General features: G+C 42.0%; 1 protein-coding gene across 6 annotated transcripts in view; it reads left to right on the top strand.

The window, feature by feature from the left end:
* The first annotated feature begins 541 nt into the window (after window positions 1-541).
* The window catches only part of LOC138840888 (SLIT-ROBO Rho GTPase-activating protein 3), a 188,608-nt gene continuing 163,987 nt past the window's right edge, over window positions 542-25,162 (top strand). For 5 of the 6 annotated variants that reach the window (XM_070041282.1, XM_070041281.1, XM_070041280.1 and 2 more), the window contains exon 1: window positions 542-1,336. In XM_070041282.1, the coding sequence (XP_069897383.1) occupies window positions 1,270-1,336 (67 nt within the window). In that variant the 5' untranslated portion in view covers window positions 542-1,269. The remainder of the gene's footprint in view (window positions 1,337-25,162) is intronic. The other variant, XM_070041283.1, reaches the window with a different exon arrangement.

The following is a 25,162-nucleotide window of genomic DNA, read 5'->3' as shown; positions in this document are numbered from 1 at the left end:
AGCTACCAAAAGAGATCCCATTTTACTGGTGAAGAAACTAGGCTGAGTGAGTTAGACATTTGCACAAAGCTTCATGAGACACTGACTGACACAGCTGTTTGTGACTGCACCCCTGCTCTCAATGGCTTTTGCAAAGCTAAGTGTTGCAAACTCCTGGCTTTGTTCCCTATCCAATACTTGTTTAAAAAATATTAATGCCCTTCCCTACATGGCTCAGGCCTTCTGTTAGATTCTTAGGTGGAGTGATAAACTGTCATGTAGCTGTTGACTTGAAAGACTGAATTAAATTGCACAAAAGGAGAATGTGTAATTTTTGTTAGAAAAAAAAAATCCCTAGCTCAACTGCCAATAGCTGGGGTGTGTGGGAGCCTCCCAGGCTTTCTCAACCTGATTTTTTCCCCCTGCAGCCTTCCCTTTTGTGAGCTTTTCTTCCCCTTTTTGCTTGCAGTGAATTCTGCTCTCCTGTAGGCTACAATGTGTCAGTTGTTATAAAATCCGGGAGGCGGAGTCTAGTGACGAGCTCGGTGGGGGAGAGATCCGCCAGCCCTGCAGGGTGAGAGCAGCACCGGGCTCACCGGAGCTCAAGCACTGCCCCAGGAAAACTTGATCTCGATCTCCTGGCTTTGATCCTCACTGGACATCAGACCAGAGGCACCGAAGAGAGGGAGGATGCGAGATGACTGGCCCTCTGGCAACCTGACCATCTCCTTAGCAGAGCCTTCCAAAGCAAGCTGGGGGCTGGCTGCACAACCCAGGAGGCGCCGCGCCTCTCGCCTCTCCTGGATGTGTGTGTGTGAGTGAAAGAAGCGGGTGTGGATGTGGGTGAGTGAGGATATGTGTGCATGTGTGTGTGTGTGATTCTCGTACACATCACGACTGTGTGTGTCTAGATGAGTGTGCATGTGCATGGGTGAGTGTGTGTGTGTGAGGGTGGGTGGTGTGTGTGTGTGTGTGTGATCCTGGCAATTATTATTCTTTTTGGAAGAAAAATCTTGGAAATCTGGGGCAGTTTACTGTGCTCCTGTGGCGATTGTCTTTTTCAAGAGCTGACCAGTGCAAGCCACTTAGAGCCATTTTCTTGGAAGTAAAAAGCATTTTCCTCCCTGAAGAAGGATTTTTTACTCCTGCTCTGCAGTCAAGTAAGAGAGATTAGTCCCTAAGCCTGTGAAATTGACCAGCACCGTGTGATTACCAGGGCTCCAGAAGGGACTCAAAAGGAAAAGAGAAAGAAACCAAGCAAACTGTCAGTTCCTTTGGCCACATCAGAAGATGTCATCTCAAACTAAGTTCAAGAAAGACAAAGAGATCATTGCTGAATATGAAGCCCAAATAAAAGGTGAGATACCCACTGAGGGACTTTGCCTTTCCTTTTCTTTCCTTTCTGTTTTCCCTTGCTCTGGCTTTTCTCCCTTTTCCTCCCTGCCATCACAAAATGTTGCTATGCATCAATAATCTTATTGTGAGGAGGAACAGTGGCTGCCACACAAGTCCAGGCTGGTTTCCACTGCAGATAGCGCCGGGGCTGGAAGTGTGGATTCTGGAGAGGGCAGCAATCTCTGCATTGCAGGTGTGCGAGGAGGATCCTACGCCTGACTTTAGGAGTGTCGCCGGTACTCCATCATCTTGGCAGTGATATGTCACTCTAGGCCATTTTGACAGTCACAGCCTCTCCTCTTCCCTAGCATAGTAAAAGGCCCTGAATATTGATGCCTTTTTCCCCCCACTATGATCTACTCCTCCTGTCCTCCTTTTGGCTTTGTTGTTGTGATGGTTTTGCCTCTCTCCCTTTCTCTGGGCAGGAATTCACATGCATGTGTTCAGGGAGGCAGCATCCCTGGGCAGCCCTTCTTTGTTGGTGTCTCTCGCCTGGTCTGGGTTGCCATGGATTAACTGTTATGAAGCATATTGATCCAGACTAATGCAGGCATTTAGGCATAAAGAGGGAGCTCAGTGCAGAAAATGTATTATCGTGCATTTGCAAGCCCGATCCTTCTGTGCACTAGTGTTTAGGGTCATTAGTGTTGGTTCAAAGCCAACACCTTTGCATGCATTTAGGCTGTTGGGCACTGCTTGGCTTCCGTGGCTTCCAGGGAAAGCTAGCCAGGAGAGTGAGATGACCTCGGGCTGCTGCTTCCAGCTTTGGTGCCATCAAATGCACACTTCTTTCAGAAGCCGCTCCCTAAATCCACGCTAGCTGGAAGTAATGGGGAAAGGGACACACTACATAGCTAAGCCCAGGCCAGATCTGGGCTTCTTCCATTCTCAGGAGTTTTAAGCTCAGCTTTGACAAGAAAAAAAAAAAACTCCAATCTTTGTGCACCGTGTTCCTTCTTCCCGGAGGCTGCACCCTAAGAGAAGCGGGGCATGTGGTGCTTGGCATCTGTGTTCTTTCTGGTCATGGTTCTCTGTGCTGCGACACTGGACAGCAGTGTTGCGGTCTCTTACAGACAGAGCAAAGACAAAACACACCTTCCATGGATGTGGAGGCCTGTCTTGGAGCTTTCATAGGGTCTGTTGAACAAGTTGATTTGGGGGTCTCGTGAGACCTGTGGTTGCCACACCTACTTCTAGAGCTGTTGTGGCTGAAGATTCCATGTTCTGGGAAGTCAGGGCGCCTTGGGAGTGTAGACTCTGGAGGCTACAACCTCAACTGCTGTCCTAACCTCAGATGCTGCAGCAGCTTTGGAGGGGAGGGGGCAGTCACCAGGGGAGGGCTTTGTGTTTACCACTGCCTTTCCAAGTCCTTTTTCTTTTACTCTTGGTCAAACCTAGCATGCTAACCACCTCTGAGCAGAGTCCAGAGTAAAAGAAGTAGAGTCTCCTCTTCCTAGGTCACCGCCTCCTTAATTTTCAGTTCAATGTCAAAAACTGTGATTTAGGAAGATTGAATCTTGATGACAATTTAGAACAAGTGGTCAGAGATTCAAATTTACCTGTCTGCTTGGTACAAAAGCCCATTTCCATCTTTTGAATATACAGACATTTAACCCAAAAGTAGTACATACTTTTTAGGGAGTTCATGTTTTGTAAGACTAACTTAGCTGTTCCTTTTTTTTTTTTTTTCTGAAGATCAAGGTCCATGTGAAAAATTATATGATAGAGAAGGTGATGTTGAATTTTGGATAGTTTGGGTATAAGCACATTGTCTTGTAGCAAATGTGCTTATCTCATTTTTAAAAAATGGCTACTACTAGGCCGGTCAATGAGGACCAGTTAGGCATTGATTTGTTTGGCTGATTCTTTTTTACCTTTCACCTTTATTTTACCAACCAATCACCAAGTGCTAGGTAATGAATTTCATCTGTAAAGTTGTCCAAATGATCTTGTGTGCTACATTTTGAATTCCTCTGTACTCTGGTTGAAGGAGTGTAATTATATTCCTTTAGAATTGACACTGAATAATATTGCTGCATTAACTGAAGCCCATTGAAATCTTTCCCTTCATAATTCTATTTGTTGGCCTGGGGTGTAACTCATCAATAGAACACTTTCCTGGTGTGCAAGGCCCTGGGTTCCAGCCCTAGCCTCACCAATTATAAATAAATACATATATATTTAAAAATATATATTATATATCTCTCTATATATTTGTTAATCACTACCATCATTATTAATGTGTCCAGGCTAATCTGTTTCTACAGCTTATTCCCAAACAGGGACCAGGAGAGTTGGTACAAGCTCAGTGTCAGAGATGGGAAATAGAGGCTCAGCACTGTTCAGTGACTTGCCCAAGGTCACAAGGCCGGGCTTCTCCCAGGCCTGGTGCTCCCTGCTGCATTGTTTGCCAGAAGCTGCCCCTTGATGGATTGATGTCAGGAGCAGATGGCAGTCTTGTGGGGGAGACTGGCCAGTTCTCCTCCAGGCTCCATTGTTCCCCTCTCACTTTCATTCCATTGCCTTTGTCCCTTGCCTCTGAGGAATGTTTGACCAGTGACCAAAAGGAATGCCAGATGTAGTTACCTTTCTCCATGGTATCATTTGACTGGCTTGGTGCATAAGAACCTACTGTATTAGGCAGATTTTACACTCTGTGAATTTTGCAAAGGGAATGTGTGATTTTCAGAAATGATGCTGACTTATTCCCTCTTCTTTCTGAAGCATTATTGATTTAACAAAGGAGAATGTTTTTAAACAGTATATTTTGTTTATATATTTAGACTTCTCTTGACTCATGAGAAACTTGGATCACTTTGATTATATACTTGTAATGTCATAGTAAACCATACACTTATGTATTTCCAGTGATAAAGAACTTAGTATGTCCCATGCTTATGTGTACTATCTTTGGACAGCTCTAGCTCACAGGTTGCATAGATCTCTGCCTATTGGTTATATAGTTCCTTCCCCTTGGGACTTAGAACAAGACAGGTGCCTTTTCCCTGTGACTACTCATTGACTTTTTGGAGCCTCTTAAGTACAGCCACTGCCATTAATGTCATTTACATAAGATGGCTCACTGCCACTCACCACCTTCATTACGTCTTGGGTGCCTGGAAGAAAGAATGAATGAGTGAAGTTGACCATGTTGACAGTTGGCTATTTTCTGAGAGCCATAGAAGAAAGGGTGGTGATGATGATAGTGGGCCAGTCATTATCCACTGGAATATAGGTTCAACTACATCATTCAGTTTAAAACAACAACAACAATAAAAGATACTAGTTGTCTGGGTGAAAGCTTTATGTTGTTTTTTTTTTAAGAGTTTGCCAAAAGGACATTTTCCTATCAATATCCAGTAAATCAATACCTAGTAAATCAATATCAGTATCAATACCTGTCTACAAGTTAGGCACTAAGTTCTAAATGTGATTTTCTAGATGCACTCAAAGAAAGAAAACAACTATCGCCATCTTTATACTGTCTGTAATACTTCTGTTAATATAGCCCTCGGGTTGAATTAGCCCTTTTGCTTCTCTTTGCATGTACTATGTATATTCTGTCTGCTATATTTCCTCTAATTTGCTAGTCTAAGAGTCTCATCAGAAAGAAGGAAGTGAAATGGATTTAATCTGACTTGCTCTTGGTGACGCTGTCCTGGCTCCAAATGAACATTGCTTCCTCTCCTAGGTGCTTGTACTGTTCCTATCCAAATCTGTTCAGGAGCCTTGCCTGAGAGTGACATCACATTCTCTAGTCTGGAGCTGGCAGGCTATAACTTCTTTTCTCTTTGGAAAAATCAGAACAATATTTGCATATCTTGAGATTTTTGGCATCTGTCCCACTCCCCACAATTCCCTCAAAGATCACTGATAGTGTTTGGTGCTCTTATTTTCAGGCATTTGCAGTTTCCTGGGCTCTAATTGATCTTGCTGCCAGACACAGTGGTCTGCTTTGCATTTATTCAGAGTTACTACTTCCATTTCAACCTCACAGAAAATTGCAATAGAAGTGCAGTGATGGTGGACTGGAGGGCCTTATTATTTATTTTATGTTCATATTCATTTAAGGCCATCTTTTTAATAGCAAAAATCTAGATTTGGGGGTAAGAAGAGCAGGTATTAAAGTATTACAGAGTTATATGTATGCATTCTTTGTTTATGCATTCTTTTAGCAATCATTGGTTATCTACTTTGTACTTTGTTTTGTACTGAGTGTTGTGGGAGACACAAAGTATATGACATATCCATTGCCTTCTGAGAATGTCTTTGGAATATTGTAATAAAATATGAGAAGAAAATAAAAAAGGCCAAAACATAGAAAACTCATTCTGAGCACCAAAATGAGTTTAGTCTATTTTGTTCTTTCCTGTTCTGGTTTTTGGCTTTTTTTTCTTTCCTTTTTTTTAAGACAGGGTCTGGCTATCTAGCTCGGGCTGGCTTGGAAATAACTATGTAGTCCAGGCAGGCCTCAAACTTAAGATCTTTTTGGTCTCCATCTCCTAAGGGCTGGGATTACAGGCAAGTACTACCATGCCCAACTTGAGCTTTGTCTTTAATTGTGCATACACACAGGAACGGAAGAACCTTCTTAGGAATGGCCCTGGCTTTCAGCAGGATTAAAGCCGGAAAACAGGCCAGAGTGAGGAATAGTGGGAGTGACAGGGACTGTGGTCAGCTGAGTAATTTATCAGGAGGGGAAGCCTCCACTCTGTTCCGACTTATCTTTGTGAGGCAGGAATATGAGCCTAGAATGGTCAGTTGTTTCATTGTGTTAAGGGAATTTAAAATTTTAATTTAAGTTTCCTAATGCAAACACACACAGGTACATGCACACAATATATAATAGATGTATATATATATACACACACATGTGTGTATACATACACATTCATGTATACATAAACACAACACATATATATGTGTTAAATAACTTAGGGATTGGTGTCAAGGCTGGTGCTGTACCACTTAAGCCACACCTCTACTTAAAACTTTCTATTGGTTAGTTAGCTATAAGAATCTTATGGACATCCCTGCCCAAGCTATGCTCAAACCATGATCCTCAGATCTCAGCCTCCTGAGGAGCTAGGATTATAGTAAGCCACTATCATCTGGTGTAAGTCTCCTGATTTTTTAAAATGCGGGCCCAAACTTCTACAAATACTATGCTGCTTAGACATGGGATGGGACTGATTCAGTTTGTTGGGGCATTAATTCTCAACTTCTGGCCTATAAGTTGGACTCTACATAGAGTTTGGTGGTGGAGTTTCAGGCAACTTTAGTATTCTACCTTGTATTGTTTTTGCTTCTAGACCTATGGTCTTGTATCTAGACCAGACCTGACTCTTTGCTCTGAATGCTCTATTCCCTTTCCCATGCCTACGTTTTCCCCTATTTGTGCCTCTAGCCCCTCCCTGCCCAATTCCTGATCATCCTTCAGTGCTTTTTTGGATGATCCATCCTCTGTGATGCCTTTCTGATTCTGCTAGGCAGGACAGATCCATCCTCCTGCGTCTTTTTATCCCTCACTACAGCTTGATGTGAAGGCCTTTGGACATGAACCCTGGAAGACAGAGTTACATATGAGAACTCTTGTGTTTGGTTGAGAGAGAAGCCTCAAGTTACTAAGAAATGCTAGGGCTGGGAATATGGCTCAGTGGTAGAATGCTTGTCTCATGCTTGAAGCCCTAGGTTCAATTCCTCATACCACATACACAGAAAAAACTACTGTGGCTCAAGTGGTAGAGTGCTAGCCTTGAGCAAAAGAAGCTTAGAGACAGTACCCAGGCCCTGAGTATAAGTCCCAGGACTGTCCAAAAAGAAAAAAAAAAAAAGGAAAAAAGAAAACACAAAGAAAAATAAAAAGAAGTGCTAATGTTATATTTTGTAGCTATTATTTTCCTTTTTTTTTTCTGTTTTTGGGCCAAGATAGGGACCAAACATGGTACCTGACACTTTTTTTTTTTGGGTCCAGCTGTGGGGCCTGAACTCTGGGCCTCAGCTCTTCAGCTCAGGGCTAGCGCTCTACCACTTGAGCCACAGTGCCACTTCCAGCTTTTTTCTTTTTGCTTATGTGGTGCTGAGGAATCGAACCCAGGGCCTCAGGCATGCAAGGCAAGTGCTCTACCACTGAACCACCTTCCCAGTCCAAGGTACCTGACACTTTTGCTCATTGGTTTGTGTTCTACTAACTGAGCCATGCCTCCAACCTCTAAATTATTTCCTGTAACTTTTGTCTTAGTTGGCTACTATTATAAAATACCACAGTCTGTGTGGCTTGTATTTACTTCTTCTAATTCTAGAGATTAAGAAGTTCACCATCAAGGTGCCAGCAAATTTTGTTCCTAGTAAAGGCCCAGTTCCAGCCTTGGAGATAGCTGCCTTTCTGCTGGGAGCTCTCTGGGTTTGCTCCTAGAGAGATATGTCTCTTTCCCTCTTGTCAGGGTACCGATCCCATCCTGAAATGCCTGGCTCTTCCTAAATCTATTCACCTCTAAATCCCATCACATTAGGGGTTGAAGGCTTCCACATATGCATCTTGAGGTTACAACTCTTCAGTCTGTAATACCATCCATACTTCCTGTTCAATTGAAAGGAGTAGCTTTACTGGGCAAAGAAATACTCTCTATGGCTTGTTGAATTTCCTTGTTTGTCTTTGTTACCCAGGTTTGTTTTTATAGGGTTGAGGTGGTAAAGCCTAATGTGTTGAAGCCAACAGTCTTTGATGAGTGGTGTCTGTCATGTCCCAGTGGGGTGTGGTCTGGTGAGCACTTTACTCTATGTCCCTCCCAGTCTGTGGAAATCTGTGTATCTAAGGGTCTGTATTTGTTGCTTTTTGAGTTCTTACCAGGCATTTGTATATTAAGGGTGATCTTTTCTTTCCAGAAATCTCTCTTATTCATTCATCCAATGACTATTACAAGACATGCTTCAGGCTAGATAGCTTTATTTAGCAATGGGAGGTAATTCATTTTTCTTTAGCTTCTGTGTCTCAGTCATATATCGAATATCTCATTTTGTGATCTAACTTTGTGAGTCTTTATTATTCTGATTGTGTAGATAAAAAAGCTAATGCTCAGAAAAATAAAACGAATTACATTGGATTGCCCAGCAAACAGATCTAGAGCCAGGTTTTTATTTTATTTTATTTGTGAACATACTGTACAGAGGGGTTACAATTACATGGGCAGGATAATGCATACATTTCTTACCAAGCATTGCAGCCTCCTCCTTTGTTTACCCTTCACATCCCTTCCCAGCCTCCCCCCTCCCCCCACCAATCCTTCCCCCCTTCCTCCCCCCACCGACACTGTAAAGCTCGTTTTTGACATGACAATTTAGAGCTAGGTTTAAACCAGAGTCTTCCCAACTTCTGCTGATGGGAGATTCAAGAAGCATGCCAAAGCCACGTGGCATTATAACCTGGGACTGGTCTGGAAAAGATTTTGTTTTTTGACAGGTCGCCCTTACCAACACTTCTACTCCCCTCTACTTTGTCTTCTCCTAGTCTCTGCTTCATGCTACCTATGTCCCATCAGATCTCTTCATGTCCCCCCAGGTAGTTGGTTTGGGGAAGGTGGTCCTTGGAAACAACCCCACAAGCTTCTGTAGGGGCCTGCTAGATCTCTTACCTGCTGGCTCACCCCTCCACCAACCTGGAAATATAATGCCAGAAATTTTAGATGTCTTGTTGTCCATTTTCCCCATCTGTTTCTGAAACTGATGCTCAGAGAGGAGCTCTGGCTTTTAGTTTACCAATAGACTAGGTCTCCATGATCTTTGTTAGCTTGGTTATCATGCTGTGGCCTGGTGCCTGCCTTCTATGGGTGATTAACAGACATTATTGGACTGTAATGCTCTGGTGGGTGGTAAGTACCTTCAGAGGGAAGAGGAGGCTGTGGTGCCTAGCAAGATAAGAGAAGTCAAGAGGAGGCAAGATTAGTCTGATTCCTGAAACAGATTCCTTTACTTCGTAGCTACTAGAGAAAGGAGGAGGGGATGGAGTTTTTCTCCCCTCCCCTCCTCTCTCTGCTGTGTTCTTGCTTTTTTTTTGCATCTTCCCCAGATGCTCTTTGATTCTGGAATCTTCTTGATGGTCCCTCATCTTTCCTCCCTTGGCTTATGGGGATGGGTTGGGGCCGGGTGTAGGTTTCTTTTTTTTTTTTTTTTTTTTTCTACTTATCGGCTCTTTACTGATTTTCCCCTTTGGCACAGGACATCTTTATATTTGTATGTGTTCATGTGCGTCGACATGTGTAGGACTTAGGGAAATAAGGTACTATCCTGGCTTTTATCACCAGACCCTTTTCATTTATTTTTATTTTTTATTTTTTTGTGCTGGTCCTGGGGCTTGAACTCAGGGACTGGGGGCTGTACCTTAACTTTTTTGCTAGCATTCTGCCACTTGAACCACAGTTCCATTTCCAGCTTTTTGGTGTTTAATTGGAGATAAGAGTCTCATAGGCTTTTCTGCCTGGGCTGTCCTCATATCTTAGTATCCTTTGTAGCTAGGATTATACCCATGGGTCACTGGTCCCTGCTTGTCACCAGACTTTTAAAGCTGTTGTCCATAGCCCACAGTCTTTATTTTTTTCCCCTAAGGACAAGGTTTTTGAAAGCCCTAAATCAAGTGTTAGCTCTTTCTCTATATTATCCCCAAGGCAGTGAGCACAGAATGCTGTCCTGGGCTCAAAAGTGTCCATGGAATAGAAGAAAATATGTAAGAACACCTTCATCACTTCGGTATGCGGTGGATCTTGTTTCTTCTCCATCTTTACCATGCTGACATGACCACTATGTGTCCTTGCTGGGATCAGAACAAATAACAAACTCTGTTTCTGAGGAAGACCCAATATTGTGGTCTTGGATATTGTGGGTTGGAATTCTTTCTTGTGGGAGCTTAGCTGTGTAGTGTAGCACCTACTAATTGAGCTTCCAGTTGGGAGGGCCCAAATTTTCTGCATTTGTTGTCAAAGGTTCCCTTATTGCCCCTGACTGAGAGTTATACTTGTAACTGGTCTTCCTGAGTCTTTTATATTCTGGTCTGTTCTTCTCACAGAAGCCAATAACAATTCCTATGATTTCAATGTGATCATGCCACCCTGCTATTTAAAACTCTTTTGTGATATCTTATGGTATGAGAAGAGGATCCAAACTCTACACTGGATTTACAAAGCTATGGTCTGCTTATCTCTCCCCTTTCCCATCCACTGTCTTCTGTCATCACTTGTACACATCTCTGCCTCCATAACTTCTCCAAGCTTGCCTTCACCTTGACCCTTGGCACTTAGCTTTCTCTTTCCCTTCTCTTTCCCCCTCTTTCTCTTTCGCTGGTCCTGGGGCTTGAACTCTGGGTTTAGGCACTGTCCCTTTTGCTCAAGGCTAGGACTCTACCACTTGAGCCACAACACCACTTTGGCTATTTCTGGTGGTTAATTGGAGATAAAAAGTCTCACACACTTTCCTGCCTGGACTGGCTTTTAACTGCGATCCTCAGAGCTCAGTCCCCTGAGCTAGCTTTCCCTTTTTCGGAAGCAATTTTTTCTCCTGGATTGTCACTTGGCTGACTCCTTTTTGATATTTGACCTTCAGGTTGAATGCCACCTCAGCTACCCAAGTAGTCAGGCAGTAGTTCTTTATTAGAGCAGCTGACTTGAATTCTCTGCAGAATATTTATGACAATATAATATTTTTCCTTCTGTGTTTATATTTTTCTCTGAAAGAGAAAGGCTGGGGTGGTTAGGCATACCTGAAATTTATCACTCAGAAGGCTGAGACTAGAGGATTGAGAGTTACAGGCCAGTATTGGATACCATAGTAAGACCTTGTCAAAAACAAACAAAAACAAGAATTTGGCTTATCTCTTACATTTTTTTTATACCTAGAATACTTGTTGGTATATAATAAGTGGTCACAGTTTTTATTTAAAGATTAAGTGTAGATATCCTTGAAATGAGCAAGAATCCATACACAAGAACTCATACATATTATTTGGTTGCATCCTGAAGCAGATCCAAGCTTTTCTTGACTGAGAGATAACTCAGGAAGATGAAGAATCAAGAGAAGGAACAATCATATCTATGCTGAGCTACTCAGTGGAGTGAATTGGTCTTTTCATCTTGTAAAACCCAAACTCTCTACCTGTTGAATCACTTCACATTTTCTTTATCTTCCTAGCTCCAGGTGATCCCCATTCTACTTCCCATCTGCATACTTTTCACTGCTTTTAAGTACCCATATAAAAGGAATCACGAAGTCTTTGATGGTGTCAGAAATTTACTTCTTTTTAAAGTCTGATTACTTACTATTTTGTGGTGTAGACATTGTTTATGCTGGGGATGTTTCTGTGTTTTAGCTATTGTGAATGGTGCTGCTAGAAATGTGACTAAACAAATATGAGAGTTTTATAGAATCACGGTGGTACTGTGTAGCCCAGGCTAGCCTGAAACTCATGATCTTTTTATTTCAACCTCCTGAGTGCTGGGATTACAGGCATTTGCCATCACTCTAGGCTTTCTTTTATGATTATGGATATAATACATGCTCATTATAAAAAATCATATAAAGAGGGAGGGAAAGAATATGGAATTTACTACCCGAGTTAATGACTATAAGCATCCATTTGTATTTTCTTCCAAACTTTACATATGTATTTTCAAGTCTGTTTTTCATCTGTGTGTGACAAAAATTAGATTATTGATCTTTTGTGCAAAGTTATGAAAGTAAAGTTGCTATGATTCCTGATAAGCATATATGCTTAAATGGACTTAAAATGGGCTTAACCTGACCACATTTTTCTTTCTTTTTTTTTTTTTTTTTTTTTTTGTCGGTCGTGGGGCTTGAACTCTGGGCCTGGGCGTTGTCCCTCAGCTCTTCAGCTCAAGGCGAGCGCTCTACCACTTGAGCTACAGCACCACTTCCGGTTTTCTGGTGGTTTATTGGAGATAGGAGTCTCACAGTCTCTCCTGCCCGGGCTGGCTTTGAACCGCGATCCTCAGATCTCAGCCTCCTGAGTAGCTAGGATTACAGGCATGAGCCACCAGCGCCCGGCTACACATTTTTCTTTTTTGGGTCCAGTTGTGGGGCCTGAACTCTGGGCCTGGGCGCTGTCCGTCAGCTAGCACTCTACCACTTGAGCCACAGTGCCACTTTTTTTGCTTATGTGGTGCTGAGGAGTCGAATCCAGGGCCTCATGCATGCAAGGCAAGCGTTCTACCTCTGAGCCACCTTCCCAGCCCCTGAACCACATTTTTCTAAGTGAGAAAATCAGTGTCATCTCCCATGTGCGTTTGGGTTGTGTCCTTTAGGGCACTAGATTGTTGGGAAACGTTCTGTTACGGTGATGGCTTGTGTTGGCCACTTCTTTGCAGCCTTGTTATAAACTTTTTTTAAAGAATAAAACTGAGCTCACTCATGAAGAACTTCCCCACTCCCACACCCGTCCCGTCACTGTCGGTTTAGACCTCCCCTCTTCTCAGCCCCTGCAGTCTCACTTCCCCCTCAGTCCCCAGGCGGTAATTCCTTTGGCAGGAAATTTTAAAAGGAGAATTTTATCCAAGGTAAAGAATTCATTCTGAGTAGGCAATTGCCTTTATCGTTTTCTTTCCTTGATACTTTTGGATGTCGGATTGTTTGTCTGCTCTCAATGGTGGTAACCTGCTATCTTCTTGCTTCTGATCACTGGTGACGGTAGTTTCAATGATTATTGTTCAGGGCTGGGAATGTAGCTTAGTGATAGAGTAGTTGCCTAGCATTCATGAAGCCCTGGGTTTGATTCCTTAGTACCACATAAACAGAAAAAGCTGGAAGTGGCTCTGAGGCTCAAGTGGTAGAGCCCTAGCCTTGAGCAAAAAAAGCTCAGGGACAGGGCCCTGGTCCTGAGTTCAAGCCCCAGGACTGGTTAAAAAAAAAAAAGGGCTGGGAAGGTGGCTCAGTGGTAGAGCGTGTGCCTTGCATGCCTGAGGCCCTGGGTTCCATTCCTCAGCACCACATAAGCAAAAAAAAAAAAAAAAAAAAAAAAAAGGCTTAATATATCTTACTGTTCACATTGGTAAGTTTTTCAACCATTTTTCAAACAGGAAGACCTAGATTCTTGTAGAAAAGGGTAAAGTTCTCATTCAGAATTGGGGTTCAGCAGATAAAATAGCTCCCTAGGGACGTCTTCTATAACTTATAATGCCTTAAAATGGATGGATGGATAAATGGATGTGGAACAGGGGAGAGGGAAATAGAAAGGGAGAGAGTAACGATATAGTGCCTTCACCATCTTCAGAGATGAGAAAGAGTGTGTGTTATTTCTATGACTTAATTTGTATCAAAGAATGCCAACTGGCTGGATAGCATGTATATTCTCTGTTGTCTCAGTAGGATACTTTTGAGTAGAGTTGGCCAATACAATATCTTTATTTTTTATCACTGGATGCTCCAGACAGGATATTTTGGATTCCCCAAAGATATATCACCTTGGGGAAATGAGACAACCAATAGTTACTCCCTGGCCTGCATACTCATAATTAATTCTGAATGTTGGTGACTTAATTGCTGGTTCTGCTAACATCTTTATTGTTTAATATATGCCATGGTGTGATCTTGATTCCTGAGCTGTTGTTTTGTTGAGTCTTTTGAATTTATATGTCCTTCACCTCTCAGCTAATGTGGAACTTTGTCCTAACTTGGTCCTACTAGTTCAGGCTCCATTCTGACCATCCCTGTGTTGTAGCTCATGAATGGCATAATAGTACCATCAAAACTCTGCTAAAAAATGATAGAGAGTGATTGCTCTCTGCCAGAAACAGAGTCATGCTACTGCTACTGGGGATAGTATGAAAGAAATGCTGAGAATCCATTCAGATTTAGTTTAGTAAGTATTTATTGAGTTCCTGCTGCATTTTCTGTCCTCTTAGGTTTAAAATTCTGTGGGGAGGACACCTTGTAATCTGTAATTACTGAAGTGTTGACTCATATAAGGGGTGGTGTGGAATACAGTGGAGAACCTATAGTAAATGGATCTAAATGGTTGAAAATGCTCTGGGTGATTTTCTGATATTGATCTGTAAAGCTGAATCATTTTAGCTAAGCCTATCTCTCCACCATTGCTTCCAGTGCTCTTTAGGATCCACACAGTACCATCTTTCCATTTAAAAGAGAGTCAGAAGTCATCAAAATATTTAAAGGGTCAAGAATCCAAGTGTTTCTAAGAGGGTATCACAACTCCAGGCAGCAAAGATTAAAACTGTCCCAGAAAAGGGATTTTTATAATAGTTCTACTCAGGATGGTAAATACAATCACAGGATAGGTGCTTTTAAGGTGAAATTAAAGCACAGATCAACCAAAAAGGATCAAAAACCACCTTGGATGGATAGAATTAAGCTCAGCAATAGATGAGCCAAGGAAATGAATGTGGGAGGAGTCAACAATGATTCAGAGGCCATGCTCTGGACAGAATCTCACTGACCAGGCTTTGAATCATTGTTCACTGCCAATAAGCTGAATGACCTTGGTTGGTAAGTCATTTAGATTTTCTGAGCACTGTTTTCCTCATTTGGAAAAGTGGGATAATGACACCTCACAGTGAGTGTATATGTAAGTTAATGAAATTCTGATATATCAGAATTTCCAGCCCAGTATTTGGCACACAGTGGCATTTATTAAACAGCAAAGATGTTAGGAAAACCAGCAATTGAGGCACCAGCCTTCAGCATTTTGGACAATGAATGTGAACTTACAGGTGAAGCCCATTTGTAAGTACATCCTTTGGAAAGGAAAGTAAGGTGGCAAAGTACTCAAAGGCAATAGTAGGAATGGAAGTGACAGCATAGGTTGCTGGCAAAAGTTTTAGTATGTGGTAGACAGGCATGATGCTTGCTTTGCTTGCCTTAGAATAGTTCCTAGACCACCTGCATCAGAATCACCTGGGAGAAATTTGTAAGAAGTTGAGGTTCTGGGATCGTATTCCAGAACTTCAGATCAGAGTCTCTGATGGTGGATCATGGAGATGTGAGTTTTTTAAATGTCTTGTGTTTCATATATTATTGACCCTCAACTGTAGTAACTCTTCAACCTGACTGTGTCTTTTGGGGTTTTGGTGTTTGGGATGGAACTCAGGGTCTTGCATATGTTAGGCAAGTCATCTACTATACTCTCAGTCCTGCATAGATATATCTATCTATATCTATATCTATATCTATATCTATATCTATACATATGTATGTATATATATTGAAAATAGAAGAGCATTTATTAATGTGAGGGGGAAAGAACTCCTTAAATGTGTGTGTGCGCGCGTATCAATATTAACTATTTTGTAAATTAAAGAGTGTCTATATATATATTTGGGTGGGTGTAAAAAAGTCCCATGTTTCTAAATAATTGGTAATGATATTTACTCTGGTGACTAGACATAGGAACTAGGGAGGGGAGGATAAGATATTAGTGATAGATAGCAGTGGAAAGATGATGCTTTAATCTTTATAGTTTCCAATTTTAATTGATGTCTGAAAAAAGTGAATCAAAATTGAAGTCTATAAAAATTGTGTATAATTTTTAAATTGAAAATTTCACCTGGAGCCAGTGGCTCACGCCTATCACCTAGCTACTTATGAGGCTAATATCTGAGAATCTCAGCTGAAAAACTGGCCTGGTTGAGACTTTTATCTCCAGTTAACCACCAAAAATTCCAAAGTGGAACTGTGGCTCAAGTGGTAGAACACTATCCTTGAGCAAAACAGCTCAAGGACAGCCCCCAGGCCCTGAATTTAAGCTCCAGGACTGCCACAAAAAACAAAAAACAGGAAAAAATTCCTCAAATATGACAATAAGTAAGGAATTGATGAATTACTTTATACTGGGGATAAAATCTAAGAACCTCATAAATTCTAAGCATGAACTGTAACACTGAGCTCTATCCTCAGACCAAAGCAGGGGATTTATTGACAGGATTTTTGTGACAAGCTTGCACTGTAAAGGGAAAGAAAGGGACACCATCAAGAGTTATTTAAGTCATGCTCAACTTATTGTGGCATTCATTCTTTATTGTAAGAATGACTGCTGAAGTGAATTGTAATACTTTCCTGCATCATTCCCTCATGTGGCAAGGACGATGTTTTTCTATACTGTTGAAATAGAATTCTAATAGATATAGGAGTGGAAGAGTCAAGCTCACCATTTCAGTTTAAAAGATTTAAATCATGAAACCTCATAGTGTGGTGGCTGAGTGTGAGATTCAGATCACTAAAACTGATTCCTCCCTGTCTGTTACCTCTTTTGAAAAAGTCGTGTCTCCATTCTCCGTCTTCATGTCCTCGACTGCTAACTGAATCACCTGAGGTGTATGTAAGCAAGCTTCATAATGCTGTAGAAAGGCTCATTATTTCTATTTTTTGTCTGGCTCCTGCTCTGGACATGTTGCTCTTAGTGGGCTTGTTTATGCGTCTGTCTCCCTGTGAGCTCATTGAGTGCAGAGGCCTTGTTTTACTAATTCCTAAATTCTTGTGCTTAGTGAGTGCTACACAGGAGGCATTCAAAGCTTGTTCTGGAATAGCTATCAAGGACAGAAAAATACACACAGAAAATTAGCTTGATAGTTAAGATAGTCTTCTAGAAAACATTACCTTTCACTTCTATTTAAGGGAATTAAAACACACAGACACACACAGACACACAGACACACACACACACACACTCACACACACACACACACACTCACACACACACACACACACACACACACACACACACACCAACTGACTTAAATCTACCATAGAAATGAAACTATTAGAAGAAAATAAAGAACCTCATTAAAGCCAGGCACCTGTAATCCTAACTACTCAGGAGGCTGAGATCTGAGGATCATGGTTCAAAGTCAGCCTGGACAGGAAAGGCCTTGAGACTTTTATATCCAGTAAACCACCAGAAAACCAGAAGAGGTGCTGTGGCTCAAGAGCTAGAGGCTAGCCTTGAGCTGAAGAGCTGAGAGACAGCGCCCAGGGCCTAGAGTTCAAGCCCCCAAACCAACAAAAAAACAAAACAACACAAAACAAAAAAAAACCTCATTAAAGAAAATTTAACTGCCCAGTTTTCTCCCTTTTCGTTTCTGTCAACTGCGTGACAGCTGTTTCCAAGCGGGGGACGAGATGAATGAAAAGGTTGTGAAAAGGCAAATCCTGATAGCTGGAGAAAAATACCTTACAGAAATGGGAGAGCCCTGGATCACCAGTTCCACTTTTGTTGGTCAGAGTTCTGGAATAGCCTCTCTGGGCTTCTTACACAAAGGCCTTCTTTGGCCTCTACCCCAGACCTTGGCAGTAAGTACAAAGTCCTCATTTCCCCTAGAAGTGATAAAAATTCCAGTTGCTTGAGAAAATTGAAAGGATTATCTGAGAGGTTCAACTGGGGAGGGGGTGGGTGGGTGTTGCTCTGGAACCTCTAAGGCCCTGATCATTATCATCTAAATGGGCAAGGGAAGAAGGAGCCCTGAGATAGACCTGGAATTAGTAAATGGGGGCCCAATCTCAGTGTTGATATTCAGGATGTGTGTTCAAGGGAACTTGCACATTCCTTCTTCCTCACCAGCTTCTAAGCACAGAGCAGCCTGATAGCACCATTATATAGCTTCATTATTGTTTGTAAACAAATGCCAATTCTTGCATGAACTATCATGAGCCTAGGTAAAGTCTCTCATGGCCTACCTGGTTCTGTCCTGTTCCATGTTTTTGTTGAATATTTGAATGAGGATGTGAGCACATTCTTTGAGTCAGAGAGGGCAAGCTTGGAACCTCATTTTAAGTTAATCATAAGTTGAAAATGCATTTATGAGCTAGGTTTTGGTGGCTCACACCTCTAATCTCAGTTATTCAGAAGGATGAGATAAAAATATTGATTTGAAGCCGGTGGCTGGTGGCTCACGCCTGTAATCCTAGCTACTCTGGAGGCTGAGATCTGAGGATCACAGTTCAAAGCCAGCCCGGGCAGGAAACTCCTGGAAACTCTTATCTCCAGTAAACCACTAGAAAACTGGAAGTGGCACTGTGGCTCAAGCGGTAGAGCACTCGCCTTGAGCTGAAGAGTGCAGGGACAGCGCCCAGGCCCAGAGTTCAAGACATAAACACACACTCTCTCTCTCTCTCTCTCTCTCTCTCTCTCTCTCTCTCTCTGTATGTAGGGCTAGGTGCAGTAGCTCATGTCAGTAAGAGCAGCTACTCTTGTTGAGTGAGAGTGAGAGTCTATCTCAGTCAATAAGCCATTGAGACTACCAAGGATTTGTACCTAGGGATGGATGGCCACCTCTTGCAACATGGAGGTACATGAAATTTAATGTGAAGTCTTGCTCTTAATGCTGAAAACCCGGCTGGCGGCGGGGGGGGGGGGGGGGGGGGGGAAGGGAGGGGTGTTGAAAAACACTTAAAATTCTCACTAATGATGACTCTGGGCACAGTCACTTTGACACAACTGCCAACAAGCAAAATCAGATTTGAGGCTACATTTATAGAAGTCTAGTGCTTGAAAGACCTTTCTAATAATGAGTATCCTGAAGGACAGTCAGGCAGTCCCAGCTAGCCTTGATCTTACTAAGGTAGGAGATGTTCTAGGTTTGATGAGTCGCCTAGGTTTCAGAGGGACATTTGTTCTAGGTCATATGGAGGGTTATTGCTGTAGAGATGTTCTAGGTTTGATGAGTCGCCTAGGTTTCAGAGGGACATTTGTTCTAGGTCATATGGAGAGTTATTGCTGTAGCTAAAGGAAAAGTCTTGCTTTCTCATAGAGGAAGAGACTGATTGAAGAGGCTGATTCATGTATCCATTTTCTTGCAAAATGGGAATGTCAACTTTTAGTTCTTACTAAGTAATTGGGTATGTCAGTGATCCTATCTTGGTCCCTAGCCTACCTCAGACCCTTTTCCCTTCCCCATTCTCCTACTCAGAGATGAATCTGTTTTGTACATTACTATTAATTTTTTAAAGCCAGACTTTTATGCAGAATTTGCAGACTGATGGTACAGGCCAAATCCAGGCCTCATATGTTTTGTTTGGACTGTACTGTGTCCTTTAAAAATGTGAATTTGATGCCAACATGTAAAAATGAGATTTCACATAAAATATGGACTTCCAGCACCTTTGCAAAAAACCAGAGGTTCTAGAAGCACTGGCCCAGCTAATTCCTACCTGGTTGTATTGGCTTATGTTGAGTTTCATGTGACTACTCTTCTTCAATGGGACTTTGAGCCTTTCCCTGGCTGTTATTTACAGTAGCCTTACATGGTCTCTCTGCTTGTTGCTATTACATTGTGACTTCTGGTTCCATGTGTTTTGTCTTGTCTCATTTGTTTGTTTGTTTGAAATCAGGGCCTCATGCTTGCTAGGCAGGTGTTCTCTGTGTGTGTGTGTGTGTGTGTGTGTGTGTGTGTGTGTGTGTGTGTGTGTGTGTGTGTGTGTGTGTGTGTGTGTGTGTGTGTGTGTGTGTGTGTGTGTGTGTGTGTGTGTGTGTGTGTGTGTGAGTACTGGGGCTTGAATTCAGGGCCTAGGCACTGTCTCTTAGCTTTTTTTCCCCCTTCAAGTCTAAAACTCTATCACTCGAACCACAGCTCCACTTCTGGACTTTTAGTGGTTAATTGGAGATAAGAATCTCATGAACTTTGCTGCCTGGGCTATCTTCAAACCATGATCCTTAGAACTTCAGCCTCCTGAGAAGCTAGGATTACAGTTGTGAGCTGCTGGCTCCCAGTTGTTTTCATTGTTCTGAGATAGAGTCTTGTTTATACCCAGGGTAGTCTGGACTCTGATGTTCTTATCTGTTCTTCTCTTTGTCACTGAGGTGACAGACATACACACAACTGTACCCAGCCATTCGTTGAGATGATGAATTTCTATGCCCAGCCAGCCTTGAGCCCATGATCCCCAGATCTTCATCTCCTGAATATCTAGAATTTAGCATCTTGGAAACAGTTGATGCCTTGAAGCCATTTGGGTGTGTCCTGAGTGGTGGGTGGTGAACAGAGTGCCTTTGGAATAGCTGATAAGGAACTGGGATGAAAGGAAGCTCCCCTGTGCTTTGTGGTTTGCATAATACTCTCTTATCCTGCATTGGGACAGACAACTGTTCTGGTGATTTAACATTTAACTCCTCTAGATATGGCATCATGAGTCTGTCAAGATGTCTGCTGATAAAAGTGCTCTCTATTGAGGTAAGTGTTTGAAACATTCTAGATATACAAACTTCAGTAAGGGTCCACATAGTAAATACTTTACGCTTTGTGGCCATATAGTCTGTTGCCATTATTCCACCCTGCTGTTTAACATCTATGGACCCAGAGATTGAGTAGATGTGGCTGTGTTCTAATAAAACTTAATTTATAAAAATTAGTTTTGGGAGCTTGGTTGTCACTTCCTGGTGGTAATAGATCCCTGGAGTGTCCAAGGTTCTGAGTGGAAACCATAGCACTTTCTCCCAAACAAACAAAGAAATAAAATCAAACAAACAAACAAAAACCCAAAACAAATTAAATAAAAGTGTGGACTAGATTTGAATGACAAGCTATACTTGTCCACTTCTTGTTCTGGAGAGCCTCCTATGGTATGTTTCTGAGACACAGCTGCTTTAAGTGACAGAGTCCTGGACAAGGACTGCACTCCATGCCCCCAGTTCAGTTGCCATGTGGCAGAGGTTGAATGCTTTCCCAGGGACATGACTGCTAAGTGTTGTCTTAGATAAGTCACCAGGCCCATGACTATGAGTTGTATTTGTTTTTCAGTGCTCCTTTGGAATGAAAGACCCAGAAATAGGCAAACTTGCTGTGTATAGTGATAGTGTTGGGAATGTGGTACAAGTTGGGGTCAGAGTACAGATTGGCCTCTGAATGATGAATGGAGTCAGTAGGTAGGCTAGCTGATAGACATCTTTATTTTAGAACATCTAGTGATTCCGGGTACTGGTGCCTCATGCCTGTAATACTAGCTACTCAAGATCTGAGGATGGTAGTTCAAAGCCAGTCCAGGCAGGAGTCTGTTGAGACTCTTATCTCCAATTAATCACCAAATGGCTAGAAGTGGAGGTGTGACTCAAGTGATAGAGTGCTAGCCTTGAGCAAAAAGGACAGTACCAGGCCCTGTGTTCAAGCCCATGCCTGACACACATACTCACAAAACAAACAATAAAAAACTCAAAAGTAAACTAAACAAAAAAGCATGTAGTGGAAGGAGCTAAATGCAAGAGTCCCTCATGCTATCTATATTGAAATCTTGATGATAAATCAGGAATATATTATATATTAAAGAACTTACTAAACACCTAATATGTGCCTTTGCTTTGATCAGAGTTTTGGATTACAAGCAACAGGTGGTGGTAATGACAATGGAATTTATTATAAAGATTTAGGATGTCCTGTGAAAGTCAGGTGGAGAAATGTAGTTGGCCCCAGGATGAGCTGACACCAGGAATTGAGGTACTAGCAAGTGCTAGTTTGTTCTAGATATCAATAAGCATATTTTCTCTGACTTTGTCTTCTCTTGGCACATTGGATAATTTCTCTTTCTCATTAATCTAATTTTGATACTTGGACTACCTGACAGGTGGACAAATGGATACCCACAGATCTGAAGTTTGTGTTTCAATTGGAGATAAACATTGACTTCCAAGATGTTTGACTCTTTCCTCTTGGTTATTCTCTCTGTCTCTCCATATCCCTCTGTCTCTGTCTCTGTCTGTCTCTGTCTCTCTCTTCTTCTTTCACATCAGCATTACTGGGGAAAAGACACAGAGAGGCTCAATTAGATCATTCTAAACTGTCGCTGTGCCATTGAATTGAGATTAATAGCACATCTATGTCAGCCAGAACCCTTTCCTGATAGTGGGGTGGGGGTTCCCAAAATAAAGCATCTGCAGGCAGCCTGCCCTGGCCAGGTACTGAGAAGGTGCAGAGTTAAGTAGAATCCTCTTATCATCTGATATTTATAAACTAATGAAAAAATAAACACATAGCAGTGATGGTACTGTCAGACATTTGATATAGTGAAGAAGACAATGATGTGAGTAAGTGACTAAGTTGGGCAGATGTTGAACTCAAAAAGATCAGAGAGATATGTATGGGTTAACATCATTAGGAAGGGTTTTTAAAATGGTTATTTGTTTAATTTTATGGTTGAAACATAATAATTATACACATTTCCTGGGTACAATGTGATGTTTAAAAACATATATATTATATAATAATACATTGGGATAATTAGCATACCTATCACCTTAAGCATTTACTATTTGTGATAAGAATGTTCAAGATTTTTTCTTCTTTCTCTCTTTCTTTCTTTCTTTCTTCCTTCCTTCCTTCCTTCCTTCCTTCCTTCCTTCCTTCCTTCCTTTCTTTCTTTCTTTCTTTCTTTCTTTCTTTCTTTCTTTCTTTCTTTCTTTCTTTCTTTCTTTCTTTCTTTCTTTCTTTCTTTCTTTCTTTCTTTCTTTCTTTCGAGTGGTTAATTGGAGATAAGAGTCTCACAGGGACTTTTTCTACCATGCTTGCTTTGAACTGCAATCCTCAGATTTTCACCTTCTGAGTAGTTAGGATTATGGGTGTGAGGCTCTGGCGCCCAACCAAGATTTGTTCTACTACATATATATATATATATATATATATACATATACATATATATATACACACACATATATACATACATATACATACATATACATACATATATATAATTGTTAACTCTAGTGGTACTACTATGCAAAAGAACATCGGAACTTGTTTTGTCTAACTGCAACTTTGTACCTATTAACCATCCTCCATTTGCCCTTCCACTTCCAGTTTCCAGTAACCACTCTTCTAGTTTCCACTTCTGCAAGAATCTACATGGTATCTGTATGTCTGTTCCTGGCTTATTAAATTTAACTGAGTATTCTCTAGGTTCCTCTACATTGCTGTGACATTATTTCAATATTTTTTAATGCAGTATTGTATTCTATGGTATGCATGTACCACATTTTTTTAAAAATATACTTATCTGTTGAAGGACCCTTAGGTTGATTCCTTGTCTTGACTACTGTGACTAGTATGTAGTGAACATAGGAATAAAGGCATCTTTTCAACATGTTTATTTTCTTCAGATACACAAAAAGAGCTTTATACAGCAAATATACCTTCCTTGAGGTTGAATTCGGAACAGAGTTTTGACCAAGGAGATCAGTATGGATAAGACACTGGTTATACAAGTGAATGGCATCTGGTAGAGGCATTAAAGTGGAAGGTTCTTTGACAAGAGCAGGAAGCTAAATGCAGGAAGGTGTGGAAAACACATGCAGGAAAGTAGACAATTTTGCTGGAGACCCAACCCACAGCAGTCTATTAACTATAACCAGAGGACTAGAAGGCAGAACTGCTACCTTGGAAAAAGGAGCATGCTGCGAAAAGGACCCCATCTTCATGCTGCAAGAGGAAGTTCATGCTGCTAGATGTGTGGCCTGGCTGAGGGGAATTCAGGGACAAGACTTGGACACTAGATTACATTGTCAATAGGGTGGTACAAGGTAGAACCCGAGAGAGTGGGAGCAAAGGATCAAGCCAGGAACCCTAGGTATCAGCGGGGGCCCGTTGTGCCGCAGCAGGACTGGCAAGGAGAATGGAGTTGCTGTGCCTTCTTTGGGACATCCTCTTTTCCCTGCTAAATCCTTGCCACCCACAATCAGCTAATCATCTAGGGGGATCTGTGATGGTGTAGCTTGAGATGCCATCCTAATTTGGTGATGCTTGCATTGGAACAGACGCCTTAAATGCCTCAAGCCAAAAGGACAGTGCTTGGGATTTTAGGACAGAGACACTAAGCCCAATGGTACCATCTGTGCCCTTTGTGGAGAGAGCTCTTGTTTATGGATGTAGTGGTCAAACAGGACACCCACAGTCCTGCAGTGAGGGAAGGGAGCCCTACCTCTGAGCGCTTTTAGGGCAGCAGCTGGTGGGTTGTTATCTAACAAGCGGGTGCAGCATCTTTAGGGAGGAGCGGGCAGAGTAGGCAGTATTAATGCTGCTGTGGCTTTTGGAAGAAGTTGCCTCTAATGGCTGCAGCTTCAATTAGAGGTGGGTGGAACACGTGCAGGCTTTGGAGTTGGCAGATGGGATAGGAATTCTTGATGCTCTTCTTTCTAGCTGTGAAGTTATTCCATACCCATTCTCTGTAAATGGAGGCACTAATATTCATCATGATAATCTGTGTGCCTGTGCCTGCCACACAATCTGCATGTCTGAATTATAGCTGACAACTCCAGTCCTTCTTTGTCTCATAGTATCTGTCCTGGTGCCCTCCCTAGGGAGGTTATGAACAGCCATCTAGCTTCTGATCAGAACTTCCAGTAGCAAGAGACCGGCCATCTCAGAAACCACACTGTCCTATAGTTGGAAAGGTTTCCTAGGAGGAGCTTCCTTGAATAGAACTGCAAGATGGCTCTGTCCACTGGTACAACACAGAATAAGAAAGCTAGCTGACTCATGGTGATGTTTGCATTGTTGACACTTCATGTCCTCCTAAGTCCGGGATGGGATGGTTTCTGTCTGACGTGCTGGATGGGAGGTGGTGGTCAGTACTGTGCTAAGAAGAATTCTGAGCCTGCATCCAAGATGTGTAGGAAAGAATACCTACCTGCTGTGGGCTTAGGGCACTGCCTGTGGATAATGCACTGGCTTTCTCTGCTAAGTATTCTCTGGCTTAGGTTGTATCTTGCTTCCTATGGTTTTTATTTCCTCATCTCTTTTCTGTGTGTTTGTGTGCTTGCTTCTCCCTCCTTCCATTTTCCCTATCCAATCCTTTCCCC

The sequence above is a fragment of the Dipodomys merriami genome, unplaced genomic scaffold (assembly GCF_024711535.1).
Source record: "Dipodomys merriami isolate MVZ:Mamm:240054 unplaced genomic scaffold, mDipMer1.0.p SCAF_305, whole genome shotgun sequence".
Taxonomy (NCBI): domain Eukaryota; kingdom Metazoa; phylum Chordata; class Mammalia; order Rodentia; family Heteromyidae; genus Dipodomys; species Dipodomys merriami.
Note: the sequence above shows the minus strand (reverse complement) of the source record. Positions and strands in the feature narration are given on the sequence as shown.